Source organism: Phaethon lepturus, unplaced genomic scaffold (assembly GCF_000687285.1).
Source record: "Phaethon lepturus isolate BGI_N335 unplaced genomic scaffold, ASM68728v1 scaffold10283, whole genome shotgun sequence".
Lineage (NCBI taxonomy): Eukaryota > Metazoa > Chordata > Aves > Phaethontiformes > Phaethontidae > Phaethon > Phaethon lepturus.
In genome coordinates, this window is record NW_010526973.1 from 26,687 (window position 1) to 39,892 (window position 13,206).

Genomic DNA, 13,206 nt, shown 5'->3' on the forward strand with positions numbered 1-13,206 from the left:
TTTCCCTCATTAATGTTCACATTTGCTCTTTGAATCCATGTAAATGTCTACTTTCACAAGAACTGGAGTGAAGAGTTCCTTCCCCTGTTTATTCCCCGAGTTGTGCCCCAGGATGCCCATGAGCATGCCTCCTCCTCCTCTTTCATTCCTCCACTCCTACTGCTCACTGTACGCTTAGCCTGTCACCAAAAAAAAAAAAAAAATTCCTGCATTGGTGGTGGTGGTGGTCCTTTTCCTTCATTTCCCCTCCTATACCGCTCTCCCCCTTCCTTTCACATTTCTGTAGCTCAGTTTGCCCTTTCACGTCATGTCCTTTATCTGCTCCCCGATGCTGCTGGGGCAAGGCTCGCTGTTCCTACAGATTTATAGACCAGGTTCAAAAGCCCTCTTACTGCAGGAGGGGACCCATTGCTTTGCTCACTCGGTTTCCCCTGCTCAGCAAGAATACGGGAAGCTCCCAAAGGAATGACAAGGCAGTGCAGTCAGTAGGCAGAACAATCCCTTGTGATTCCATGGCTGGGAAAATCCTGGAAAACAAGTACCAATCTCTGCTGCAACATCTGTCACCATCTGTAGGTCTAGCCCACCCAGCGTTCCATCCTTGCTCATCCTGAACAAGGGTGATTTGGGCCCAAAATGCAGTTGCTATTTGTTTATTTGGGTGAAAAGAAAATGTGATTTTGCATGGCCATGGTCTTACTATGCAGCACTACATCGCCGCAAGGCAAGGACAGAACCTGCTGCGTCCGCTGCTGATGCGCTGTGCTAGCACGGGCAGAACAGAAGGTGGAAAAAAAAAGATTCTTGCTGAAATAGTGGCGTACGTGAGGCCAGAGACCTTTTGTTTTGCACATATTTGGACTGCAGAATCCCAGAGATTACAGCTAATCCCTTGTCATGACCTTTGCAGACTGCACTGATTTTATTTATTTTTTTTTTTACATTGAGTAAGGCTGAGGAACAGAAAGAAAAAGAAAAAAAAAAAGGCAAGCTGCTGCTGTTTGCTAAAGATATGAAGTGTAGTGTGTGCTTCCCTCGTCCCTGGCAGGGTTTCACTTGTGGTAATCGCTGAAGGGACAGGATCTCTCCCCACGGCTTAAACACCTTCCAGTGTCTGCCCCACTAACCTACCTTTAAATCCGAAGTGACTCCTATTCCCAAAGTGGCTTTTGTCAGCAAACTGCTGTGCCTCTTCTTTTGGTTTTGAAAGGTGTCAAAAGGAGGGTTAAATTAAATTTAATTAAAAATCTGCTACACAACTGCTCCGAGGAGAGACTCAGGAAAAATTCATCCTGAAGATGTAATACTGGGGCTGGCCCCTGGCTACAAGAATCACTTGGAGCTTGCCGCGGGCGTAAAGTCACACTGCGTGGACACCCGCGGCCCCGCTGTGCCGTTCCGCAGAACCGGGGGGGAAAAGCAGAGCTCGTGAGGGAGACTGGCCGCAGGGCCGCTCTTGCTCACACACGCAGCTTCCAATAGCTGGAGGTTGAACACAGGAGAGGTAAATTGCTGTAACTGGAGAGCAGGTAGACGTATCGCAATTAATACGTACACAGGGGCTGAAATACTGGTTCTAGTAAGGTAATAGAAATTTGCTGGTGACAGCCGTATGGCCAAGATTGCCCTCACACAGACCTACGGCCTTGAATTAACTCCGAAATCAGTTTGGATTCCATTTTCAGGGAGGAGGGGTGAATCCCTGAAGCCCCTGGATGGGGCAGGATGGCTGGGTGGGGGAGTCAACCACGGCCCTCGGCTGGATGCTGAGCAGAAATGCTAATATTCACCCTCTCTTTTCTTTCAGGCAATACTCATGGATCACAACTGTCCTGTTAAAACAAAAATGTACACCCAGAACAACATCCAGTCCTACCCCATAGGTGACGAAGACGACTACGAAAGTGATGAATAACACGAAAAGCCATAATAAGTTCTAACTTGGTGTATAAAATGCAGTGTTTCATGTGACCCATCTCATCCAGAAATAGTTTTTAGTTGTACTGTACATTTAATAGTGAAATGTTCAAAAAACCCCAAAGGTATATTATTCATCGCCCATGGTTCAAAGCAGACTGATAATTGCCTTATAAGGAGGGGAAAAGCTTTTATAAAGGATTTGTATAGTGCTAATCTTTATTTTGTGTATTTAATTTTATTGAATATTACACTATATTTTTGATTACAATGTAGTATAAATCTGTATAAATGTGAATTTTCACTTTTTTTTTTTAAATATTTCATATTTTGTTTGAAGTAGTAAATTACTGTCAAGAGCTTGGGTCTGTCTTATTAATTGGAAATTAAAAAAAAAAAGCAAAGCTCAAGGAAAATCTGCTAACCTGTACCCTTGTAAGTACAATCCACAGAAGCTGGAGGCTGGAATTTGGTGCGTGGACATCACTACAAGGTTTTTTTTAATCAACTTTAGGTCATAGATTAGTAAACTAAAATGCACAACTTTGCCAATTTAAAATGTGGGCTCTACCTGAGCTGCTCATGGAATGTTGGGGAAAACACCCAGTACTTTACACAGATGTGTTGCTATTAGGCAGCACTGTTTAATGAAATTTTAATTAGCTAACTAGTTGTGCAATACGAAGCCCCCAACCAACCACACAACACTGGGTAAAGAAGTAGGTACAAATGTACACAGTTCCTTTCCCTTAAAGGGAATAAGAACAGCATGAAAATACTTTTTTCTATATTTTGAATCTTTTATTTTTAACATCTCAACTTTATTTTACATGTATCTTAAGTGACTGGTTAAGAAAAGCTGCAGTATCACAGTATTTATTCTTAGCATGTGCTGAAAGTTAGCCGATAACTTAAGCAGTTCAAATAAACTTCTACATGCATCTGCACATACATCTAGAAATTCAATACATACTTTTCAAAAAATTAAGTTAAAATATCAACTTGGCTAAGAATAAATGACCGGTTTGTCGCCAATATCTGTTAACATCTGGGGACACAGTCTAGTACAGGTGAAGCACCATCTTAGCCCCTATCTGCACTGAGAAAAATCAGACTTTGAAAGAGTTTTAAAACCAACCCCATGTCCTTATCAACTGTGGTGTACCTTTTCATTTGTAAAATTAAAATCTTTATGTGCCTTCTTTCATGTAATTGCAGATGTTTTATGTACTACAGCATAGATACTATGTTTACATATAGTTTTGTAAAGTGTATATACTATGGTCAGAAAACATGAAAAAATATAGTGGATCAGCCCTCGAGTATTGCTTTGTCAATAATTATGCATTCAGACCACATTAAAATAGTTATTTAAAAGAAGCTCATTATCTATTGTAATAAAATAAAAATAATAATAAAAAAATAACCCCCCTCGTGACATGCCTTACACATTGCTGTTTACGGTATACTAGGGCAGGGAAAAGCCAACAAATATTTCTGGTCGTGGGAAAGCACTCCTCATTTCTAGTCCACCCAGTAACATTTTCACTCTAGTTGATAAATGCATACAACAACCACAACAGCTTCCGAAATCAGTCTGTTATGTGGCTGCTGGTCCAAGACTTAACTTTTAGGAAACAGGTAAGTTCAAAATGTGCAGTACCAGGGGACACTCAGGTACATTCCTTAAATAAGGGTGAAGATTGATGAGAAAACATCATCAGAGGCTTAAGGGGCATGAAAGACCAAGGAATACGGCCTATGGCTGATTTGAAAAATCCACTTACACGTTTTATGGTGGTATTATTTTCAGTTGCATTCTTTTGAATAAGTAACAGACAGAAGTCCTTCCTTCAAAGCCGAGGGGTGTGGAGACAGACATTAATACAGCATAAGCCAAGATTCTGTCATAGGTCGAGTACTTCAACTGCCACTGAGTAACAGTTGTGCAGTTTGATGGTTATTTATATTAAGATTTTAACAATGTAGATCATTTGGATACTTGAAATTTCACCCCAAAAGAAGTTATTTTACTTCGCTTCAATGAACTCTTTCGATCATCAAGTTGTTAATCCAACTATATTTGAAACTAATATACCAACATTAGAATTCTAAATTACCACAGTACATATTACTTACCAGCTGATTAACCAATGCATCGCTTGCATTCACGAGTGCGTCACGTAAACACAGCAACTGCTACATGTGTAAAAAAGATAGCACAGTACAAAGCCATTCTTTTGGGCAAATCAAAATTACGGAAGAGTTCACATTAATCTGCAACACAAAACAAGTGTGAGCAGGAGGCTCAAGGACAGACGACTCGATCACGTTCCTCTTCTGCAGACAGAGCCCGGTGCCTACCGCAGCCTCACAGACCAGCGTCTTGCCACGCTTCGCTCCGGAGACCCACAGGAGACCCACACAGCTCAGTCCGGCTCCCCCAGGCTCTCACTCTGTTCCTGGTCCACCAGAACTTAAGAGCAAGATAGCATTAAGAGCCATGCAGACACCCATGTTTGGGCTCCTTTTCCCCCCCAAAATAGACACTTTAGATTTTTGGAGGAATAAGTAATCAAACATGAACCCTTCTTGCTGACAATCAGGAAATAACTGTAGTCACAGAAAATATACACAAAAAATCCCCCTTACTGTCCTGGAATAATTTGGGTTCTTTCATATTTTGTTTATTTTTATCTGTGTCACATTAAGCGTGATAAAGTCACCTAGTTCATTTGCTTACGCACCTTAGTTCTCCCTTGTAGCTGTAAACTTCCATGCACATTTTAATTCAAATCTGAGGGGAAAAAACCCAAGGATAAGGAATTATAAGGAAAAACTGATGAGATAAAAATGAGCTAGTAAACCAGTAAGGACCTGTTTAGTTATCCATTGACATTTTCTGAAGGACAATGCAAGTCAAAAGAATTTTTCTTGGACAATTTGTTCCCCTAAAGTAACTATGGTGGTAGACACTATCACCAATAATTCAATGGCAATATCATTCGAGCAGTGCTTGGAGGTCTTAAAAAACCCCACAAACATCCTTAGCATTTTATAACCTTCTCTAGGTGCACAAAGAATCAACTGGAATCACCATTTTGACAGAAATGTGTCTACTATTAAACTGTGTAGAATGAAAAAATAAATGCATATGCAACTAGAAAGAATGCATAAAAGCCCAATTAATGCAGCAATCAGTAGTTTTATTTAAAGCAAATTGTGTGGTTTTCTCACAAAGATCTCTCCTTTAAGTAGTGGCTTTAGATGATAAACTACTGCAATACGAATGTTTAAAAAAATATTAACACAATGCAAAGAAGTTGATAATTTAGCAAAACTATTTTATTAAAGCTTATTCTCATGATAAAATAATAGCCAACAAAATCATATTAGGCAGGTCTTCTGCAGATGTGTGGAGCTGCCACCTATTCAGATATCATTAAGTCAAGATATTCTTGTTTTCTGTGGTATTCTTTATTTTCAGCTATTTACAGTCAAGCATGAAGCAAAGATTACATCAGGAATGTAGTATTACAATTTTCCCCTCAAGAGTCACTGTTTATTGTAATTAATGCCAGATAGGAATTTATGTTTTCCTTCTTATCACTAAAATACAACTATTTTGCCCTTTTTTCATTCAGTATACTTAAAAATATTGCACTACGTTTAATTTATCTCTTACAATCATCATTAGCAATACTATACGAGGAAAACTATATCCAGCTTTTCTGTATTACACAAGTCAATTTAAAACCATGAATGCGTTTTTGAAATCGGTATTTGCATTGTTTTCACAGCTCCTTCATGTGTACCAGGGTTTAAATGAAGTACTTGGATATATTTGAAAACCTCTATAGCAGTCCGTAAGAGCAAACACTGATAGAGATTGAATGCAAATCACCACCAACGGTAAGCCGCTGAGAAAATGGAGTGGGAAAGTCTTAATAAGCATCTCAAGCAAGTATAGGTTAAATAATTTTTAGTCAATAAGGGAAGCTAATTTTGTGCGATTATTTGCTGAAGCTTAATTTCAGAAGTGTCACATGCCTATTTTAGCATGGATAGTGTTTTCCATACATCAACTAAATAATTATCAACTGCCCAGAACTCACAAAAAAAGTGCAAGTAGTTGCATGAGTGGAAGTAACCATTTTGTTTAGAAGTACAAGTATGCTTTTCCATCTGTGAAAACCATTCCTTCTTAATTTTGCCCATCACAAAATAAACTGAGAAGCAAATTTAATGGAGAGGTACATTATAGACTGCCTGAAAATTTAAATGAGCTATTTTACCATCTCAGATTCAACTCCATTTCCACAAAGGTTTTTTTTTTTTTCCTACTACCAGTGATAACGATACCAGTACCTAACACAGTACCTAAAATAAAGAAGATATTTTATACGGCATACACAGATGAAACAAAAGACATGTTTACAGGAAATAAATAAGAACAACGGCCTTAGCGAGGTGATGCTAAGATCCACAGTTTACAAACAGCACAAAACCAGATAGTTCTTTTCAAAAGCTGCTGGCTGAAATTCTTCCTCACCTCTACTAGACTCACTTATTTTGACTCAAATAAAACATGTTATATACACTATAGGACATTTTTCTGAAAAAGGTGATCCTTCTGCTCAGACTGTCTCTTCTGTCTGAGAAGCTGTATACAACTTACCACTACATGATTACTCAGAAGCGTTGAGAGAACACATTTAGCTATTTCGTAAAGTGTTTTGTACCTTAAGCTTTCTGAAATGATAAAGTCTGCAGCATTTTTTTTTAATTACTTAAACAGTCATTACATACTTTTTCATAGAATGCAATGAAACCTCCAACTCTTGTGAAGAACAATTTTCCTTTATCAGGTTATCAGATAATACAACAACACTTAAACACATAATTTTGTCTGGAAGGTAACCAGTCTCTTATTTAAAAAATTTTCCCAATTAAATTATTATGTGATACTGGTATGTACTTTGTTATCCAGTATTATTCAATCAGGATACAATAGCCCAAAGTTCTAAGGACGATTTTTTTTTTTTGCATTGAATTACTATAATTTATGTTAATTACAGACTACAAAAAGTTCTCGTATTTAACAAAAATATGCAAAACAAATGATATGCAATGTTACCTTTAGTAAATATTAATAACAGACAAAATGAAAGACCTTTTGTTTGCTTTCATGATATGTTTGGCAAAAAATACACAACTACCTAGAAGACGTTCAATCGTTCAATAACCGTGATCAACATTTTAAAGCCTGGTCCCTCTGACTTCTGTGTCAGTCATCAGCTTAGGCATGCAACAAGCTTATAATTTTTTCATCATACAATGGAAACTAAATATTTTGAAAATCCTGCCAGTTTCCTGTTGAAAACACTAGCTCAAAAAAAATAAGGGGGAAGGGGAGAAGTAATACATTAAGGACATCACACACATTAATGTGAAATGGTAAAGTTACATAATTAGAATAAAAATAAGTTATTAAAAATAAATTTCCAATATAAACCCCAAAATGTAGTTTTAACCAGCCAGTTTAACAAAATGATGGTGCTGTAGCTGGAGAAGAACCATTATTAGCTGTACTCTTACACAGGCAAAGAACTGTGGAGAAGCAGGACATGTACATTATACCAGTGTTTTAATTTAATTTGTGTATGTTTGTAATTAAGTGCAAAGTATTCTTCTAGTCCACTCCTTCAAAGGCTAAATAGGTAAATATCAGTCTACTGATTGAGGTGGATCAACTGGTTCTTCTGATATGACGTTGAATGTTGGAGCCTCCATCAGACTGACATCTTCATTATCCATTTCTTCTGCTATATTGGGTTCCTCTGAATCTTTAGTCACTCTTTTGGACTGCCGCTCTAATGACATGTTCTCCAAAGACTCTATATCCTCAATGCCTGCTCTGTAGTGGATCATCAGCAGCGTGAGGGCCTGCAGTCTTTCACCCGACTTAGCCAGCGCAGCAGAAATCAAGGCTTTTTTCCTGGCATCGGTTGTCTCTTTTTCTTCTTTAACGAGTGAATTATTATTTTCCAGCTCCTGGTCTATTTCATTCTGCAGCTTATCCAACATAAATTCTAATTTCTGAAAACGCTCCTCTGTGGGTAAACTTCTGTAGAGATCACGTCCAATTTCTTTAACAGCAATGAAGACGCTGTCATCTAGACCACCCTCCTTTCGGACCAACTTTATCCCAGTACCCGTTGCACGTTTTGAAGGACTGCTTGGCCCACTGATTTCAGTATCGCTACTTTCATTATCAGAAGTGTTTGGAGTGTGCTTTGGCGAAGGTTCTACCACCTCTGTTCCTTGCTCAGAAAGGCGAGCTTTCGGGACTTGACGAAGGTTTAACAAACGGGTACTTGTATTGATGATATGCCTGGTCAAGCCTGTAGTTCTGTTAACAGATTTAGATTCTGAATCAACACGAGAGGATGCAGCTTGGGGAGCTTCCTGTCCTTCTGCTCTGCAGCCTCCCACAGTTCGATCAAGTCGCTTTTCAGCTCCTACACAAAACGGTGTCTCAGTTAGACATTTTTCCTGACATTTTTTATGGCAAACGTAAGCACAGAGCATGCACTGCGAAGCCGCTTTAGTCCATACTTTCTTTTTGCAGTAATCACACCAAGTTGGATTCTGAAACTGAGTATCTTGAAAGTTATGCTTGTTCTCTGTAAGAACAATTTGTCCCAAGTAAGGATCCTCCTTCTGAAGTGCACGAGCTTCTTCTTCCAAGTGAGATTCCCTTTCTTTCTCCAGGAGAAAGTTTGAATCATCTATTTCACCTTCTTTTAAATATTTGAAGTGTAAAGTTACATCACCATAACAAAATTTTTCATTGAATCCCTTATGGGTTGTCAAATTCCGCAATGCTGTTCTAGTGACTGCTGCTTTAGCTGTAGGAGCATCTAGTTTAAATGTTCTAATATATTCCATTGAGGATGTAGCTATACAATCTAAAGCAATTTCTTCAAGTTTTATGCTTGCATATCCTAAGCAGATAAAACCACCCGCTTTGAAAGGGTCTCTGCACCATAGTGCAACATTAAGGTACTTATGGTATCCTTCTACTTCAAATAGACAGGAAGATGTTCTTGTCCTTGGCCATCGGCCTTGCCGGATTTTATAAGGGATTTCTGGTGATTCCCATGTTTGATGATCATCTCCACTATCTTTAGAATTACGTGCATTTTCTGAAAGTCCATCTTTTACTGTATCTTGTTTTGGTGCTGTTATTACTTTTGATACCATTGGGTCTTCTATTTGATCATTATTCTTTACTACCTTCTCTGTACATTTATCTCCATTATTTGTAGGTGGAGGTGGCCTCTCTGGTTTTTCAGAAGATACACCTCCAGTTTCTAACAGATTTTGAGTTTCACTAGTAGGCAAAATAGGCTTACTCTGTGGCCTAGGTGGCACAGGAGGCTTAGTAGTGGATCCTTGTGACTGTTTACCCGATTGCTGTGATACATCTGAACCCTCAATAGTCTTGGGTGTTGCCACTTTAGCCCCATCTTTCTGTTGCGTTTTTGATGTTGTCTGATAACTTCCTAAATGTAGTTTTCGATTCAGAATCGGAGATATAGTTCCAAGTGGTTTAGCAGCAAGTATTACTACTGAACGTTTGGGACTCAGAGTTGTTGGCAGATCTTCTTTTTGGTCAGGCGATTCACAAGCTAAGTCCTCAAATTCTGAATCAAAATCTCTGTTATCAACATCAGCTGATAAACTAGCTTGGTCATCTTCTGGCTGTGTCAAGAATGCAGTGTCTTCTAATTGTCCAAATCCATCCTGCAGTGCTGAACCATGCTGATTATACCCAACCGGCCTTTCATAAAAGACTAAGACTCTGTCCCCAGCCTGTCTAATAAGCTTCAACACTTGTACAGTTGATGTGATCTTAACACCTATTAAAAAAAGACAAAAATTATTAAATTTTAATTATGATAATCTAAATGGCCAAAAATAGTGGACAAACGTGTCTATATCTTTAATAGTGGTAATAATACCGTTGCTCACTAACAAAGGAATTATTACAGAAGAGCTTAATTGAAATGTAACAGATGGATACTTTCCATTTTATTCATACAAATATATCACTTCAGGAGCTAGAAAAGATACTAGCATAAATAGTCCAGTTTTCTGTTTGTTATTAAATGCTGTAATCTTAAGAGTAACGTTGATTTTATATGCTGCTATTTTTAACCTCAGTTTTATTATAAGTCTGGACTTTTCAGCAGCAGGCGTTTACCAAAGGATTCGAAAGAGATGGGTACCTTTAAATACAGTTATAATTAAAACAGAAGAAGGCTAACAAAGAAAATAGTTCTAATATGTTAACAAAATACAGGCATGATGCCACATTCTCAGTGTGGCTGAACAGCAAACAATCATCTTCCTCATCAGAATTTTCAGAGCTATTTGACAGCATCTCCAGCCTATGGTAAGATTCAACAAATTAGATGCAAGCTAAAACATGTTAATGAGCACACAGTCCAAATAAAGTCACGCAGGGGGGTCATGTAAAAATGACTTTTCCCTTGTCCTAGTACAATCATCAATTGCCTGTTCAAAGCAACTCAAACCCCTTTTAAGTCACTGGAACAATGCAATGGGGATTTAGATAGTGCCTAACCACAATAATTCATTGTAGTGGTTAAGCTCTCATCTGTAAGACCTCTCAGGTAAATACTTTTAAAAAACTTAAAATATTAATGCGACTGCGCAGGGAGTTTAAGTAGTTCATGTCATAAGTGTATAAAGTTCTATCTTCATAGTATTTTACCACACTAGCTCTTCTGTAGTATCTTAATGACTTCGCAGAATCAAATATAAAATTACTTTACCTCTTATTTATACAGTTAATGTCTGGAGAAGAAATGTGTGCGCTATCCCAGATATCCCTGCATGTGACACTATCGCTCAGAATTATGCAGTTCTTTCTGTATTTCCTTCTCTACCAACAACACGATAAGAGATAATCTCCACATTCACAATATAACATTAACAGAATTTCCTTCACCATTTTCCCCCAGAGTGATTGCAGTTTACATTCTATTTTATCAGTGGTACCTACACTTATTTCTAAAATGTTATTAATATACAGTGATATTCCCACTCCTTTTTAGTCCTTTATAAATCCCTGGACAGTATACAAACCCCAACAACTTTAAACTAAGCTACTTATGATTCCTAGTCAATAACATTTTATTTAGTTCCACAAATCCCAGTAGAACAGAAAACATTACGTTATTTCTTAATGATAAACAGGTTCCTATCTGCTCCTTCCACTAAATTGATTAGCCAGTGTTCTTGTTAATGGTTTATTTGTCCTTCTGTCTACTGCCATATTCTGTAGGTCCCTGCCAACTCTCATCTTTAAAGCAGTATGATTTCCAGTAACAGTTTATGATTATGATTTATGATTATGATCTAGTTCTCTGTTGGTGACAGGGTCCATATAAAACAGAAGTATTCAAGCTATATCAGAGATGGTCTAATTTAAAATTCTAGAATATAAACTAGTATCAACGCACTTCATAATGACCAGGGATTTCAGCAGAATCTTTATTAAAAAAACACAGTGCTCTCCCCTGCAAAAATCAAGGGTAACTTTTTGCCTCAACGCAGCACTTATCTGCTGGTTACAACTCGGCCAAAGCCTTCAAATATGGGAACTTCAGGGATTTCTAAATAATACTTCGGCTCCTACAAGTCAGAGCTAGCAAAACCTGATACTAAAAGTATAAAAATACTATCAAATACTCAGCAGATCTTCTTGGGTCATTCTGTGATTTCAGACAATTACTCTGTTAGTCAAAAATATGTTTATACTGCTTGTTCCATACTCTACTTAGTACCTTTAGGTTCAAGGCTGAGTATGCAGGCCTAGGTTGTAAAATGTTACGGTTGTCTTTGTATACTACGCACATTTTATAACATGACTGGAAGGAACTAAGTAAAGAACCTCACAGCATTGCTATTAGAGCAGTTACAATGTACTTACATTCAAATGTTTATTCAACTTTATTTGGGCTTTCACCTAGCAAAGAGTAAATAAATATGCGAGAAAGCAAATCAGGTAAATTAAGTGGCCATAAATACATCAATGTTAGTTTTTATTACGAGTGCCAGGCATAACTGTAATTGTTGAGAAAGACAGTCTAGTTGAACTGTATGCAGACACGTCCTCCCAATTTGCAAGACAACACTTATTTTAAAAGCTGACATATTACTCACTGCCGATTGCTAGCAGTCTGTCTCCCCTCTGTAGATCAGCAGCGGCAGCAGGTGAGTTTGGAGTCACAGTTTCAATGACAACATGCCCTGCATCTTCTTCCTTGGACTGCACAAGGCGGAGCGTGAGCCCAACACTTTGCAGATTCCCTTTCACTAGCTCTGCCTAGAGAAAAAGAAGTTAAAATTTAAGAGCATGTCGATTAAGCTGACTGCAAGGACTCACAGTTACTAATGATAATTTAAATAAAATTATACAACTGATACGATTAAAAAAATTCTATTAGGCCATCCGTTGACTTCATTAAGCAGAATATCACATAATAGATTGTCTGTCAAACTAGTTTACACCTTTGGAGAAAGATGGAACCAAATGTCACCAGTTCTGAAGAGCCAAATACCCCAAAACTAGAGCATAGTGCAAGGAATCATCAGCAAAATAAATAAATAAATAAATATATATATATATATTAAAAAACAGGTGTGTGTGTACAGAACCGCTAAATAGTTTATACACAATTAATAACAATATTGAGCTAACCTATGCAAATACAAATCAGCAGAAAAGGCAATATATGGCTCATCTTCACAAAAAGTCCCAGTCCTAACAAAGCTACAACTAAATATAGCTTCATCATCCATTTTATTGGGAAAAAGTTTTATTAAAAGGAGCACCGTACCATCAATTTAGGTATCACTTTGAATATACCACATTTGTGTTACAAAACCCATTACAAGCAGCTCTTCAGTAGTCTATACAAAAAGGTGTTTGGAGTGATAAAACTATTATGTACCTACAGATTGCTAAAGCATATTTAGAACAAATCTAAATTAACAATAGCCTAAGAAGTTTCTTCAAAGGCTCAGAACCCTTTCCTCATATTTATCTTGTAAGATAAAGACAAGATAAAACTTAACTCAATAATCTCAAATATCTTATTCTTTAAAAAGAAAAAAAAAAAAAGACTGAGGTGCAATCGGTGTAATAGAGTTTCATCCCACACTCATGCACGGATCTTTTATAATTTAGAAGTC

The 13,206-nt window shown here is 37.6% G+C and overlaps 2 protein-coding genes across 2 annotated transcripts in view; one reads left to right on the forward strand and one right to left on the reverse strand.

Moving 5' to 3' along the window:
• Nucleotides 1-1,915, forward strand: part of SLC18A2 (solute carrier family 18 (vesicular monoamine transporter), member 2) — a 28,596-nt gene extending 26,681 nt beyond the window's left edge. Inside the window, exon 15 of the mRNA XM_010283239.1 lies at nt 1,808-1,915. Coding sequence (XP_010281541.1) covers nt 1,808-1,915 — 108 coding nt within the window. The remainder of the gene's footprint in view (nt 1-1,807) is intronic.
• A 5,729-nt stretch (nt 1,916-7,644) lies between these two features.
• Nucleotides 7,645-13,206, reverse strand: part of PDZD8 (PDZ domain containing 8) — a gene marked incomplete at its 5' end in the record, with an annotated part of 63,349 nt that continues 57,787 nt past the window's right edge. Inside the window, 2 exons of the mRNA XM_010283240.1 lie at nt 7,645-9,842; nt 12,175-12,337. Coding sequence (XP_010281542.1) covers nt 7,645-9,842; nt 12,175-12,337 — 2,361 coding nt within the window. The remainder of the gene's footprint in view (nt 9,843-12,174; nt 12,338-13,206) is intronic.